Source organism: Lepidochelys olivacea, assembly GCF_965140295.1.
Source record: "Lepidochelys olivacea isolate rLepOli2 genome assembly, chromosome: 20".
In the NCBI taxonomy this organism is placed as follows: domain Eukaryota; kingdom Metazoa; phylum Chordata; order Testudines; family Cheloniidae; genus Lepidochelys; species Lepidochelys olivacea.
The window spans coordinates 16,453,784-16,470,342 of NC_140430.1; the positions used below are offsets into that span (position 1 = coordinate 16,453,784).

The window sequence follows — 16,559 nt, forward strand, 5'->3', positions numbered from 1 at the left end:
GGTATCCACTGTTCAGTCCTTGGGGTTCCCTTTCCCACTGTCTTTCTGGATTCTCCATTGATAGGGGCTGGTTTCAACCAGTCCTTTAACAACCCATTCATACCAACCCCGACAGTTATACAAATGCCTCATGTCTCCTCCTTTGCCCTAAGAGCAGCTTTTAACCCTTTACATATTCCATGCACAGCAATGCAAAGCATAAAAGGAAATGAAGGCACACATAGGAATCATTAAAAAAAAACCAAAATTCCATCGTTCATCACGTGTGAAATTAGAGTACCCAGTTTTACTTGTTCTCCCTGTATCTTAATTGTCCATCTGTAACACTGTGATAAGTATCACAACACTTTGGGGAGCTACAGAAGTACCACGATCATCCCAAAGTTTCGATGAGCAATTGAGCCATGTGAAGAAATAAGACACTTGTTCAAGGTGACAGAAGAAGATGGTGGCAAAGCCAGGAAGTGAATCCAGGACTCTATTGCCTTGGTCACACCACACTTTTTTCCCTCTAATTTTGCAATGTTACCTGGCTCTCAGCCATGCTGCCAGCGTCACTGTCTCTGAGTCCACCTCCACACAAAATCAGGAGTCCTGTCCATTCATCCAGAGCAGCAGAATCTTAGTGTGCTCCACATTGCACCATTCCTTTGGGGACATGTTCTGCTGATGGGCTGAGACATAATGAGCCAAAAGGGGGCCAGGGTTGGGGCTAAGGGGCTGTGAAGTTTCAGGGCAATGGAATGGGGTGCAATTTAAGCTCATACATAGCATTGCTTCACAACTGACCAACTGTTGCTAGTTAGAGGGCAGAAATAAGGTTGTGTCAGGAGAGAAAGGGCTGAGGAAATGCTTGGGGGCCTGACACTCCTGAGCCAATCCCCTATGGGCTCCTTGGGGATCCCCCATGCTCTCTGGGAACCCCCTGCCAACTCCTCGGGGGCCCCTCCCCCAATGCTCCCTAACCCCCTGCCACCCCTAAGTGCCCCCTCCACCAAAGCTCCCTGGGAACCCCCTGCCACCCCTCAGGCCCCCTCTCCCAATGCTCCCTAACCCCCTGCCACCCCTCAGGCCCCCTCCCCCAGGGCTCCCTGGGAACCCCCTGCCACCCCTCAGGCCCCCTCTCCCAATGCTCCCTAACCCCCTGCCACCCCTCAGGCCCCCTCCCCCAGGGCTCCCTGGGAACCCCCTGGCAACCCCGCAAGGCCCCCCTCTCCCAATGCTCCCTAACCCCCTGGCAACCCCTCAGGCCCCCTCCCCCAGTTCTCCCTGGGAACCCCCTGCCACCCCTCAGGCCCCCTCTCCCAATGCTCCCTAACCCCCCGGCAACCCTTCAGGCCCCCTCCCCCAGGGCTCCCTGGGAACCCCCTGCCACCCCTCAGGCCCCCTCTCCCAATGCTCCCTAACCCCCTGCCACCCCTCAGGCCCCCTCCCCCAGGGCTCCCTGGGAACCCCCTGCCACCCCTCAGGCCCCCTCTCCCAATGCTCCCTAACCCCCCGGCAACCCTTCAGGCCCCCTCCCCCAGTTCTCCCTGGGAACCCCCTGGCAACCCCCCATGGACCCCTCCCTCAACGTTTCTCCTCCAGCCTCTCCCCCCACTTCCTGCGCTTGGCTCCGCCTGGTGAAAGGTAACTAAAGCAAGGCAAAATTCCCTTCAGTAACGCGACTCCAGCTACTCGACGCCCCATAGGTTGAGAGCCTTGTCCGTCTCCTGCTCTCTACCAATTAGAACTCTTCTCCAGCTCAGAGGGCCGCGACAGACCTGGACGGCTCGGTCTTCACAATCCATTGGTTTGCCGAGCTGCCACTGCGAAACCTTCCTGTAACTGATCCGTTTAGTTACCTGTCAATCAAAGCTAGACTGCTAACCTATTGGCCCTGGGAGCAAGAGGTGGGGATTATTGTCTTCCATCACAAAGCATGTCACACCAAAGCTTTTCTGCACTTGATAGGTGAAGAGACCTGTCTATCAATACCTCTTGCGATTTCTATTGGTCTCTGCAACAAGGAGAGTCCTGCCCCCTGTGTCCTGCCACTCAACGTCTTTTTCAACGTAATGGGTGGGAAGTCTTGTCCATTAACTATTCACGGTGGCTATTGGTTAATCGTTTAATAGGCGTGGCTTATATCCCCGCCCCCACTCCACCCTTCTCCTCTCGGAACCGCAGTTCATTCCCTCGCCGACTGCTGGTGGGTGTGGATACGGGTCTGTTCCCAGCCCTGAGCTCCGATTGGAGGATGTGGCTCGGTAGGCGGGCTCAGAGTGTACCTTCTCGGGGCGGGATTGGGTAGCGGGGCGAGGGGGCGGGGAGGAGGGCGGAGCTGCCTGCCTGTCAGTCAGTCAGTCAGTCTGTCCGCCCGCCTGGTCTGGGCAGCCGGCGGGGGAGGTGGCGGTTCCATGGCCGCTGCGGAGCCCGGCGCCCCCGCCCCCGTTCATGCGGTGACTCGGGGAGAGGAGGCCGGGCCCGCGCCCGCGCCCGCGGGGTTCGGTCCCCCGCCCCCCTGAGGAGGAGGCTGGGGAGCCGCTATGGCAGCGCCGCGCAGGTAGGAGGAGCAGCCGGGGGCCTCCCCCCAGCCCGGGGACGGCTGGTTCCCAGTGCCCTTCCCCCATCCAGACACCCTGATCCCCGTGTGTGCGGGGTGGGGCCCACCCTGCCCGGCGGGGTGCCTGCTCCCCGCTCCAGCCTGGTTGGGTCCGGCTACCCTCCCCCCCCCCCGAATCCCCGTCAGAAAGATGGAGGGGGGGCGTCTGCTCCCAGACTCCACCTGCCACCCCCAGCCACGGCGAGCCCCCTCCCAACCAGCTGCTCCTTCGCCCAGCCTGCCCTGGGATAGGAGTGATTCACCCTGACCCCCAAACCAAACCCCTCCTGCCTCGGGCTCCCCCTCCTCTCCCAGCTCGGTGAGTGGCATCTGTAACCCCCCTCCCCTCTAGGGAGTGCCTGGTCTCTTGCCCAGAGGCGTGGATATTCCCTGTTCCCCTAGTGCCCTCCTTTTCCCCCAACCCCCAGGAGGATTTCACATATGCCCTATTCCCCCAGGCGCAGTGTTACCCCTGTCCCACAGCCCCTGCGCAGTGTTACCCCCGTCCCACAGCCCCTCATATCCCTGTGAGATGGGCGTAGGGAAGGGAGAGTGCCAGATCCCCTCTCTTTCCAGGGGAAAGATGGTAGAAGCTGGCACATCTGCCTTCAGCACGCACTGGCACATCACCAGCTCCTGGCCACTGAAGCTGTGTCTCTCTGTGTCCCAATCCCAGCAGCTACCATCTTCTTCTGGGTTAAAAAAATGTGAAATCTAGGCCAGGGAATCAAACCTTCAGTTATAGCACAATTCAGTGGATGCTGCCACTACACCTGCCAAGTGATATCCTAGTCTGTTCTAGAAGGAGCCCTCCCTTTGCCTCCTTTTCTGAAATGGTATCTGCTGCCGAAACTGAGATATTCACTCCCCAGTTCTAGCTCTTGCGTGGGCCTTGCTCCTTTTTTGGCCTGTTGTTAGGCCAGTATCCAAAATCCCTTAGTTGATGGCTGTGCTGAACCCAGCGCAGACATGAGGATTGTCTCAAGGTCTAACTCAGTAGTTCTTAACCAAGGGTCCAGGGCCCCCTAGGGTGCCTCAAGCAGATTTCAGGGGGGCCTCCAAGCAGGGCTAGCATTAGACTCGCTGGGACCAAGGACAGAACACTAAAGCCCCACCGCATGGGGCTGAAGCCTGAACAATGTGGCTTTGTGGGAACCCCTGTGGCATGGGGCCCCAGGCAATTGCCCTGCCTGCTACCCCCTAACACCATTCCTGGCTTTTATATGCAGAAAAAACAGTTATTGTGGCACAAGTGGGCCATGGCGTTTTTATAGTATGTTGGGAGGGGAGCTAAAAAAAAAAAATTTGAGAACCTCTGGTCTAACTGGATATCACTTGGCAAGTGTAGTGGCAGCATCCACTGAATTGTGCTATAGCTGAAGGTTTGTTATTGTGCCCATTGTGTTCATTTTTAGTGGGGTTTAGTAACTGGGGTAGAAACCTTGGACACAGCTTGTCCCTCTTGAGATAACTTTTAAAAAATACACTGCCAACTGACTGCCTTCGAATGAAAGATTGCCAAAATGGTGTTAAATGCTCCAATCTTCGGGTTTAATTTTTGCCTATTCAGTATGCCCAAAATGGCTAAATTACGAAGAGGAGGATCTCTGCTGTGACTGATTTGCTTGTAGAAAGAAAATGCCTCAAAATGGCCCAGATGTTTAACTGCTTAGTAGGTTGCTTGCAGGGAATGAAAATTAGGTTGATTTTTGGTGTCCCTGGGACTTGCTTTAGTCAGTCCTGGATCAATGCAAAGAAAGCACTGCTAGTCTGAGATCTTGCACATGCACCAGACTAGGTACCAATGGAAAACTTCTCAAGGATATAAAACCTTTGTTGTCAGCCCAAGTTGCAACTTACTGGCACCTTTTAAAAAATCAAATTATTTTGATCACCATCCTGTGGTGTCGTTCTCCACTTGACTTTAGATAGGATTTTAGCAGCCACTGTCTCAGGAGCAACTAGGGTGCTTCTGCACTTGGAAAACTGATACCCATTTTTCAGCAGTGACACAAGCATTTGGGTAGATGGGGCTTTAAGTAATTTTACCACCCTTTCATAAATGCACACTGTGAACTTTGACTATGGCATTGGAAGTTCATCTCCATCAGTGCTAATAATGTTAAATGCTCTATTGTAGACAACCCTCCGCTGCCAGCATGGCTTTGAAAACTATTGCTCAGACTTGCTGTGGGCAGGTCTCATGAACAGAATGCATAAAATGGTGTTGGCAGCTGGCAGGCTATTTACACTAAGAGCTCGTCTACACAAACAATTTATTTGTGGTAAAATAGGGTATGAATCTGTCCCACGCTAGCCTGCCACAGTCTGTCAGCATACATCCTGCTGATGCTTGTTAGTAGTTGGTTAGAGTGCTTTAGGCCACTAGCGTGCCATTTCAGCTAATTGTTCTTGTAGACAAGGCCTAAAGCATCTTTTCCATAATACAGACACCTCCAGCAAGATTAGCTGATATAGTAAAAGTGCCAGAAGCTAGTTTACGCTAATTCATACACAGTTCCAAAAAAATGAGTACTAACTTCTGTAAAATAGATGGGGCCTTAACAGTTAGAAACTGGTGTCATTTACCATTTGGAAGTAGCTTGGTGTCTCAGCCTTCAAGTAGTATAACTGACCCGCTGACATTGGAGACTGAGATGTCAGCTGCTGAAATCATGTCAAAATTGAAGTGGAAAGAAAAGATCATTTGAACGATATGACTTTTTTTGGTCAACTGGTATCAAGGTTTCCAGGATCAGTTAATGCTTCCAGATATCCTTCCTGAACTAGTGAGCAGAAGAGGGAAAATTTTTGATCCATGGTTGTGGAGTTTCTCTTAACCATGCTTTATTTCTTACACTCTAAGTATCAAGAAGTATATTAATGTGAAACAGCCAAGATATGAAGTCCCATCAATCTAATACATGACATACATACTGTTGACAAAGACCTTTCCAATTGTAAATTATCAATGGACCTGGTTTTGCAGTTGGGATATCCAATGGAAAAACAACTTTATATTTGAAACAAAATTCTTTTTCCGCTTAGTAGTTGAATCTTATGTCCATTTGTGAATTTTTCCTATGGCAACATTTTTGTTTTAGGAAACTTTAGAAAAGTGTGCTGAAAATTTCATGTATCAAAAAACATCCCCGACCCTCCAGAAAAACCCAATAACATTTAAGTTTCTGATTTGTAAAGGAGGCTAAAGAAGCTTGGTACCCAATTCCCACTGACAAGGATTCGGTTGCTTAAAACCCTGAAATGCCTTTGAACATGTCAGTCTACAAAAATTTAATTTGGGGATGGGTGGGGAAATAGCCAGTGCTCTCCAATACTTTTATTACCATCCAAAAGAAGAGCCACAAGTTGGGATGAAACCCAGTTTCTCTGTTGGGTAGCCAACTTCAAAAAATCCTAGAGCATTGAACTTGCTCTGGCTTGTAGGCATGAGTTTTACCATCCGTCCTTCTCTGCTGTCCACATTAGAGTGCAAGATTCTTTGAAATTATAGGGCCCTAGTGGCTTGCTATGGCTCTCAGAAGAGGAGATGTGACATGTACATGTGTGGGTTCATCATGCAAGATCCAGGACAATTAGCCAATATAATTTCAGACCTAATAGACTTGACACTTGCCCTTTAAAGCAATATTTACTTTAACATTCAGTAATAAAGTAATAAAGCCCTGGGTTGCCTGTGGCATTGATCTCAATGGGACTTTATAGGTGTGCTTGGGAGTAATAGATTCTTTGGTAAATACTGGCAGCCAAAGACTGAGAACTAAGGGTTTCTTATGACCTTGAAGTTTTTCTGAAGTATATTAGCAACATTACATCATTCTAATGTTATAAAATGTATATTTAAAGGTGTTCTTTTTAAACTGACCTATATCTGGAGTCCAGATATATTGACTCTAGCAACACTCTTATGATTTGTCATGCCAGGAAAGTTATTGAAATTGGATTGCCTATACTTGTGAGATGCTTAGCACAATGAGATATTTGCATACATACAAAGACTGATGATCTGTGTTGAAAATGCATCGTGCAAAATGAAATTGGGAAGGAAAGACTTTTGATTCAGTGTGTTAGGTGGTAGACTGTTCATTGGCTACTTAGGTGGTTGTCTTAAAGGACAGTTTTTACAGCACCAATTCAATTTAGTTTCACCACATGCTGTTTGCACCAATGCATCTTGCAGCTGCCCTGAAGAGAAAACCTTTGAGCTTTAGAGTTCAAGACCTGTTGCTCACTGAGTCCTCTAAGACCTCCTACAACTTGGGAGGTTTGGGGGCATTGATGGCAATTTGATTAATAGGGATTATGCCATCAGAGTAGCTGTCCTAGCTGTATAATTCTACTGTGTCTGAACTGTGGTATTTTAGCACCTTGCAAGGCTCCTGTGCAATGGTAAGGCTTTGAATGATGACACTGATGGTGTGTTCTGATTTTTTTTTCCCCCTATACTTTTTGGCATGTTGTTACTCAGAACTCCCACTGAAGTGAAGAAGATTCTTGCACCGTAGAGGTCACTGAGTTTTTGCCTGGAAAGTCTAACATAGTCATAATGCTAACATTTAGTCATATTACTAGAGCTGCTTCTGTGTCTGATATCAGCATTGTTGCATGAGCTGTTTAACACTGGATACAGTCTCAGTTAAACTAATAAAAGCAAGAAAACTCAGACCTAGGGCTGCCATCGTATCCCTCTGCAGAAATATAGATTTTACTATAGCATTTAAGATTGCCCATTGTTTAGATATTATTTTGAGGCTCATTAAAAAGTGGAATGACTCTAGTGAATGACAAACATGAGTTGTCTTTCCCCTGGGTCAGAAACCAGATTCACACCCCCAAATGAGAATGTCACGAGTCCTCAAACTACCTGTCTGAATCCCATGGTGCTTCTAAAACTCCCACCACCCTCAGAAATGGATTTGAACCAGCGACCTAGAGGAGCCTACATCTTGGATGATGTAGAGCTGCTAAATTAAGACCCTGTAAACTTCAGAGCTAGGAAGAACAAAGTGGTTTTTTAATCTTCGAGCACTTGTGGCAATGTTAGATATGTGGATTGGACAGTCCTACTAAAATGAAGGGTTTATTATATTAATTTCTTTCTTATCCTCCTCCTTGCCTGAACATGTGATAACTCAGCCAGGTACTGAATTAACTGCTGCAATTGTGGGTGATTCGCTCCTAATGGTTAACTGCACTGGTATGAATAAACCAGTAGCCTTTTAATCTTGGCATACCCCAAGCTATAGAGTTTTGATGTCCTTCCCTGTCCCATGGTGGAAAATTAGAGGGAAATTTCTTTTGTACAAAAGGTGAAAAAGTCTATATGATAAATACTGTATCTTGGCAGCTGTATACTAGTCCACTGGACTCATGTTTTTAGTAGATGTCATTACTCCACTGTAGAACTCTAAGCATTACAGTGAATTTTAAGCATGTTATCAGAAAGGTGTGGGTGTGTGTAAAATAAAACAAGGCTATGTCTTATGTTAAGGATAATGCTGGTTTTTGCTTCCAATTGCTTTTTGGAAAGCTGCTAAATGTTTATCCCTTCCAAAAAATGTTAATGATTTTAAAGTAGAACCTTGGTTTTGTTTCAGAATGAAGCAAAATTTGGGACATTCCTTAAGGTTTCAGCAAAGGTTTCTGCTGGTGATATTAATAAGAGCAAGGAGGATGTGTGTTTAAAATTACAGTCCCAGTATAGGCGATACTTGCTTCTGAAAATGTGTGTTTTGTTCCCTATAGATATAAAAATAAGATCTGCTCAAGACAATTTGAGGAAGATCTTATAGGCTGGCTGAATCTATGAAAGTTTACTTCAAGACTATTATTTCTTAAGCATCACAGAACCACAGATGGTAGTGAAGTGATATTTTCCCTGTAAATGATATTGAAGACTTCACAGAGAGGTCTGTGAAGTCTTCAATATGGCACTTCTGCTTAAATTATTTTTGATGATAGAATGTAATAATTCACAGAAAATCTTAACGGTGCAATGGGGCAAGACTAGTGTCAGTTGTACGGCACCAGTCGGAAGCAGATCATGGAGTTGGAAGCAGAATTGCTCAACCTTAATCTAGGTCTTGGGATTTTTTCCTTTTAAAAAAAAAAAAAGCTACTCACTAACCAGTCCCTTATAATGCAGCCACTTCTGTTAACAATTTAATTCCCATCTGCCTCCTAGGGCCGAGTAGCTATGCCCTTTAGACTTGAATGTTTTGGTTAAACTTTGCTGAACTTCAGAACTATTAACCTAACGGCATGTTAACACGATATTCCAAACTGAAATAACTTTAAGTTATTATCAGGTGTTGTCTGTCTTATCCACTCTTTCTGTCTGGCTGTTCCAGGTTTTTAGTCTGTTTAGTGTGCCCACTTTCCTTCTGATGAAGGGATGGAAGCTGTATGAAATGCTGCTCCCTACTAGGATAGTCAGTTTTCTGACAACTTAAAATTATAGCACAGCTTAATCCTTCTTGAAGTAGACCTAAGCAAGCATCTTTCACAATAGGCAGTCACTTATTCTGATGGCATCTGGTTTGCATTGAGATTGAATTAAACTTGATGCAGGTAAATAAGGAATGTTAATTACTAAAAATATCTTGTCTTCCAAAACCCTGTTTCTCAGGGTGGTTTGGTTGTTTTTCCTCTCATCTCAGAGCTGTTTATAACATTTGTTACTGTTTTGTTCACTGATAGTTACTGCAGGTTGCCTTATTAGCAATAGGCACCCTCTTGTGCCAGAAATCAAATTAGGGCCCTGCAAGCTCAGTGCCATTCCCAATGTAGCCCTGAAGCTTTTGAAATGTCATGATTGATTTGGTTTTCAGGTTGCCTTTGTCATGTGTTCCTGTTTTCTTATGGCCTTATACTATCCTGTAAGGCTGAAGGTGAAGCCTTTTCAACCACACCTCTTGAGCAGTGCAGGTATCTGCTTATACCTGTCCTTCTCAAAGTGTTGTTACTTGTAACAAAACATACTTTATTAATGTTATAAACAATTAGCTAATGAGTCCTGACCTCTGATTTATAACCAGCTACATGCTGTGCTAGAATCTATCAGCTAATCATACTCCTTGCATAATGCCCATTTTTATAGCAGTGAATTGTGTAGTGATCATTATTATTCAGAGTTCATATGGAAACATGTTCAATTGATTACAAACATGAGTGGGTACAATTTTATGAAGAGTTTTTGGTGTCCTGTATAATTTCCATTGTTATTAGAAGCTGTTAAACCAGATTTGCTCTTTGAGCTCCTCCCCGGAAGAAGACTGAGAAATGTACAATGGCACAGGCATTTTTGCATAGTGACAGGGAAGAGATGATCAAACACATCACACCCAGCAAGCGTGTTTGCAGTGAAACCTTTGTAGATCTACGAATGAGAAGCAGGATTGTGGCACTGATTGCTACAGTGTACCTTGTCAGTGCCTCTTCCTCGGATCCAAACCTGCACATAGCTGCCAGTTGCCTGTTGTAACAGGGATGCTCAGAAGAGCTGGGAGTAAAATAATGCTCAATTAATCCAGGAAGGATAAGGGATCACTTATTAATAAGCACTAGAAAATGTTCCCTTTTAAAAGTGTCTGGGTCTGTTAAAACAGGCAGAGCTAGCTGCATTGTTCACAGTGGTAAAATTAACTTTGCTGCATTTTTCAGACATGGTGCTTCCAGTCTGTGGATAATAGTTGTAATTTTACAGTAATGCCCTGCTGGTGTCAGCAAATAAATGAGGCTGAGATTTATAAGAACATGTCATACCCTTCCTGTATTAAGGGAACGGGGGAGAAATTGAAGCACATGTTACATGTTTGCAGCTGACTAATAGCTATAAAATTAGTAGAAGCCTGCATAATCATTTATCACATTGATTAATCAGCCCTATTATCATAACTAGGACAAGGCATGGTGGATTTCTAGAGGACTACACGTTACTGGACAGAGGTTGTTACAAAAGATCGAGGCACCAGTTAAGTCCAGAATCAGTGTCTAACTGAGAAGCTCTACTCCACCACTTCCAGCTACTGGAGGGGAGTTCCTTCCAAGGTGACCCCCCATACTCTTTTTATTTATTGTTTTTATACATCTTTATTTTTCATTGCCCTTGGATGATAGCTATACCAGTTTTTGAAGCCTCTTGCTTCTCTTCTCTGCACAGATCCCAAGCTCCTGGAAGAGATGAACTCTTTCCCCTTCCACCCACACTCCAAAGCCTTCTAAATACAGGGGTGGAGGGGGTCTCCTATTCTATCCTTCCTCCAGCCTCTGTGGTGTTGGGTTTTTCTGGGTGGGGGTGAAGGGGGATGGTTGTCCGTCACAAATAGTATCACTGCTTGCAGTTACAGCAGCCTAAGTTTTAACTTTACATCCTTGTCAGTTTCCTGGCTGCCTAGAACAACTATGGTGAAACTAGGATGAGTCTTGTTAATTTCACTTGTTTAGAAAGCAATGGGGAGCGAGAGAGGTACCATATCTCTGCTTGTAGTCTCAGGGAAACAGCCCTGTATGGGTTCACTTTTGGAAGGTTCTCAGCAATAAATGCAAGCTAAAAGCCTTGTGACCTGATTTTCAGAAGCACTGAGCACCTGCAGCTTTCACTGAATTCCGTGGGAGCTGTGGCTGCACAGCACCTGTGCAAATCAGAGGGATATGTGTGTGTGTTTGTTGAGGGGGGGTGTGTGGTGGTTGTTTGTTTTTAATGAGTGTTTGTGCTCAGCAGAAATTGATGCTTAGGTCCCCTCTGCCCACCAGGGTCTGCCACTGTTTTAGGTGTATCTCAGTGCTACAGACCTGATGCTTCAGTGTAATATACCAGCCTCCTTGGTCTTATTTCAGTGCTTTATCCCCAGTATGAAAACAATATACTGGGCACCTTTGTTGCCTTCTGTACTCTAAGTTCTATTATGAACCCACTGTACTTACTAAAACTTTTCAGTATTGTGATGTCTGTCTTTCCTGAGGTATTGGTATACTCTATTGGTCTTCTCAAGTTGAGCTCAGTGTGCCAGACTCTTCACCCTAATCGGTAGGGTGACCATATTTTCCCAAAGGGAAAACAGGACATACCACAGGCCGGCCTGAGGGAACCCCATCCACACGCTTCCCCGTGCAGGACCAGCCTGAGGCCTTCTTTCCCCGTGTGCCTGGGGCTGGCCCAAGACTCCCTGCCACTTGCTCGTGCAGGGCCGGCCCAGGTTAAGGTGCTCTCCTGAGCCCTCCTCCTGCAAGGGGCTGGTGTTGTCACTCCTCTTCTCCCCCTCCCCCTAGCCCCCGCACATTCCTCTGCACCCCACTAGAGGTCGCACCCCACTTTTTTGGCAAAACTGATGATCAGTTGGCAAGAGCAAACAGGATAAATGCCAAGTTTTGCCAGAAAAATTGGAACAACCAGGATAGGGCTTAAAAATGGTTTGTCCCAGCCAAAATGGGACGTACGTTCACCCTACTAATTGGGCAGAGGTAGCCAAATTGCAGGTTAGGGAAGGGCAGAATGAGACCCTCTAGCATTCCTTATGCAGTTCTGTCCGAGTGTAACATCTTGGATCTTCATGTGTGGTTTTCAATGCCTGTTTCAGCAAGTACCTTTTGCCATAAATTTAAGACGGGTACTGGATGTACAAAGTGTTGATACAGGAGTATTCTTCTCCTAAAAAAAGTGTAGGAAGTGACAGGGGAATTGTAATGTCAGGGCTGCCAAAGACTTGACTGTTAGAAGTGGTCAGAGAGAGGTACATTTGTCTGTCAGAGCCTTGTTCTCTGATCTTCCCCCATCTATCCCAGTGGTGACTAGTACACTGGTCCTCCAGCTCTTTCATTCAGCAGACCACTTTGACTTGCGAACACACCTGCCTTCCAACCATCCCAACCCCACATTCTGTATGCCATGAGGAAAGGCCACTTAGTTAGTTGACTACATGTGGAGTGTACTCTTTTAGATTTCATGTGAGGGAGACTTATTGGAGCAGCTTTGGAAACCTGTGTCAATCACTCTGTGGTCAAAGCACCTTACTTGGTTCCTGTGTGGGATGCCCTCAATGGTTAACTCAGGAGACATTGATGCAAGCTTGTTAGAATAAGAACAGCAGCACAAAGGGTTTAAAAGTATACCTGAGCAGTGGGTCCAGGTTGAAGGGATAGGTGACCCTTGTTTGTGTCCCTGGAAAGTGCAGTGCTCTGCCAGCTTGAGATCAAACTTAAGAAACGGTATGCGTGCATGAGGAAATATCCTTCTGCATGCTACTAATGTTTGTTTCAGAGTAACAGCCATGTTAGTCTGTATTCGCAAAAAGAAAAGGAGTACTTGTGGCACCTTAGAGACTAACCAATTTACTTGAGCATAAGCTTTCGTGAGCTACAGCTCACTTCATCGGATGCATACTGTGGAAAGTGTAGATCTTTTTATATACACACAAAGCATGAAAAAATACCTCCTCCCACCCTACTCTCCTGCTGTGACGCACAAAGTAGACTCTGTGGACTGCTCTGTCTCAATCACTCTAGTCTTGCCCTCCCTGGGAGGAATTCCTCTGTAAAATATTGTATTAATACATAAACTAAACCACATTTTAGTAACCTGAAGGCTGACACCAACCATAAATTAATTCATAGCTAAGGCTGCTGTTATGTCTGTCATCCAACAAATCATCTCTGAGAAACTTGACTGAGGTTTTTAAAAGGTTAAATTTACAAAATCCTTAGATGGAAGGAATGCTGTGGGTAAGTATAAACTAGCTGCATGTGACTTCCCTCTGTCTTGAAAAACATAATTCAAATTGGCTTGCAAACACTATCCTACATCACAGAAGTGTTGTGAAGATAAATATGCTAACTGTTGAGGGGCACTCAGATATTATGGTAATGGGAGCCATCTAAGTACCTAAAATAGATAGTATAGTCTGCAGCCATACATGAATTTGGGCTGTGATCTTGTCAGATCTTGCAAGTAATGGGAGTCAGGCCTGGTTAGTATTTGGGTGTAAGCCATCTATGAAAAACCCATTGTGCTTTAGGTCCACCAGTAGAGGTGCTGTCCCCTCTGAGCCCACATCCTACCTGGGTGCTAAAGCATTGTCCATATTCAAAGTTGCACCAGATTAGCTATAGGTATGATTTTTTAAAACTGATTTAGTTTAACCAGTGCCATCAAGAGTTGATACTCTTAAATCTCCGGATTTATCTATTTATTAAAGATAATCTAGAATGAAATAGGGTGAGAATGTAAAGCAGATCAACTATTCCTGGTTAACTCCATGTGTGGATACTGTTACTCTGGAGTAAAACTGCCTAATTCCAAATTAGCTTAATCCAATTCAGAGAAACTAATTCGGAATCCGGTACTCCTATTCCAGAATAAGGGTGTCCACACATGGAGTTAATCAGGAATAAATATTTCAGAATAACTCCTTGTGTGGACAAGCCTTTAAACTGACTTAAATTTAATTGTGACTTTTGGATCAATTTATTTAAATTGGTTTTTAAACGGCATAAAATTAAACCTGTATAAAGGGGCAGTTTGTTGCTAGAGATGTGGTCCTTTCAACTCACCCTAAAAGCTCCCTTATGGTGACAGACTGCAAACAATGGGTGCAAAGTCTGGAGTCTTGGGCCTGGGAGAGACCATGACAGAAGGCATTGGATGAGGCCAACATGGACATGAATCTCTGCAATGGGTAGTTGAGCGGTTCCTAATGGAAACGAAGGGGCATGAGATTAGACTGAGAGTGCTGAGTTGAAGGTTATCTACATTTCAGTCAATACCCTGTTGGTTTAGCATTAGGGCTGTCAAGCGATTAAAAAACTTAATCATGCGATTAATCACACTGTTAAACAATAATAGAATACTGTTTGTTTAAATATTTTTTGATGTTTTCTACACTTGCAAATATATTGATTTCAGTTACAACCCAGAATACAACTTGTACAGTGCTCACTTTATTTTTGATTACAAGTATTTACACCATAAAAACCAAAGAACTAGTATTTTTCAGTTCACCTAATAATAAAGTACTGTAGTGCATCTCTTTGTCATTAAAGTTGAATTTACAAATGTAGAATTATGCACAAAAAACCTGTATTCAAAAATAAAACAATGTAAAATTTTAGAGCCTGAAAGTCCACTCAGCCCTTCTTGTTCAGCCATTCGCTCAGACAAACAAGTTTGTTTACATTTGCTGGAGATAATGCTGCCTGCTTCTTGTTTACAGTGTCACCTGAGTGTGAGAACAGGTTTTCTCATTGCACTGTTGTAGCCGGTGTCGCTAGATATTTATGTGCCAGATGCACTAAAGATTCATATATCCCTTCATGCTTCAACCACCATTCCAGAGGACCTGCTTCCATGCTGATGACGGGTTCTGCTCGATAACAATCCAAAGCAGTACAGACCGACGCATGTTCATTTTCGTAATCTGAGTCAGACACTACCAGCAGAAGGTTGATTTTCTTTTTTGGTGGTTCGCATTCTGTAGTTTCTGCATTGGAGTGTTGCTCTTTTAAGACTTCTGAAAGCATGTTCCACACCTCGTCCCTCTCAGATCTTGGAAGACACTTCAGATTCTTAAACCTTGGGTCCAGTGCGATAGCTATCTTTAGAAATCTCACATTGGTACCTTCTATGCATTTTGTGAAATCTGTAGTGAAAGTGTTCTTAAAATGACAGGTTTCAGAGTAACAGCCATGTTAGTCTATATTCGCAAAAAGAAAAGGAGGACTTGTGGCACCTTAGAGACTAACCAATTTATTTGAGCATAAGCTTTCGTGAGCTACAGCTCACTTCATCAGATGCAACTGTATCGGATGCTGTAGCTCACATTATTTTTTTTAATGAGTCATCAGCATGGAAGCATGTCTTCTGGAATGGCGTCTGAAGCATGAAGGGGCATGCAAATGTTTAGCATATCTGGCACGTAAATACCTTGCAATGCCGACTACAAAAGTGCCATGCAAATGCCTGTACTTACTTTCTGGTGACATTGTAAATAAGAAGAGGGAGGCATTATATCCTGTAAATGTAAACAACTTGTTTTGTCTTAGCAATTGGCTGAACAAGAAGTAGGACTGAGTGGACTTATAGGCGCTGAAGTTTTACATAGATTTTTTTTTGTTACATAACTGCATTCAAAAACAAAACAATTTGTAATTTTCAGTTTCACAAAAGGAGATTGCACTGCAGTACTTGTATGAGGTGAATTGAAAATTACTATTTCTTTTCATTTTTACAGAGCAAATATTTGTAATAAAAAATATACTTGATTTCACTGAAATACAGAATACAATATATATGAATGTAGAAAAACATCCAAAATATTTAATAAATTTCAGTTGATATTCTATTGTTTAACAGTGCGATTTAAAACTGCGATTAATCACAATTTTTTTAATTAATTGCGTGAGTTAACTGTGATTAAGCAACAGCCCTATTTAGCATAATTCAGTTTTCTATAGGGGAGCCAGTGGCTGCTGAAACTGACACAGTGTGGGTAAGAAAAGGTCTAAAATAAAGGAGCTATAGATTCTGGTGCTGTCCATGTGTATTGATGCTGCTTCTTCACTTCCAGATGAAACTTTGACTTTCCTGAAGGGTGTTCCTGTGGATTTTGCGAATGAACATCCCTGATACCCTCAGCCTTCCTGAGATGGCAAGTCCGGCAGTCAGCCCAGACTCTTCCTCCCATGAGGCTCTTTCTTCTGTCAACTCTGCGCCAGCATGCTCCCCCACCTCAGATTCAGAGAACCTAAGCCCAGATGAGCTGGAGCTGTTGGCAAAGCTGGAGGAACAGAACAGGTGAGGGAAGCTTAAAGTTCTAGTGTGTCCTTGTTGCTGAGGAGGCCAAGGCCGATGGGAGGTAATTTATAATCCAAGGAGTCTCTGTATGTTGTAGTGTGCAATGTGTCATCACCTGTATCTGAACCGTAGCGTGAAACCACCAAAGAACAGTACTGCTTGAGTGCT

The 16,559-nt window shown here is 44.6% G+C and overlaps 1 protein-coding gene across 5 annotated transcripts in view; it reads left to right on the forward strand.

Moving 5' to 3' along the window:
- Positions 1-2,347: 2,347 nt before the first annotated feature.
- EVI5L (ecotropic viral integration site 5 like) overlaps positions 2,348-16,559 on the forward strand; it is an 82,537-nt gene continuing 68,325 nt past the window's right edge. For 4 of the 5 annotated variants that reach the window (XM_084610166.1, XM_084610169.1, XM_084610170.1 and 1 more), the window contains exons 1-2: positions 2,348-2,545; positions 16,165-16,391. In XM_084610166.1, the coding sequence (XP_084466292.1) occupies positions 16,210-16,391 (182 nt within the window). In that variant the 5' untranslated portion in view covers positions 2,348-2,545; positions 16,165-16,209. Of the gene's footprint in view, positions 2,546-10,505; positions 10,655-16,164; positions 16,392-16,559 lie in introns of all 5 variants that reach the window. The other variant, XM_084610167.1, reaches the window with a different exon arrangement.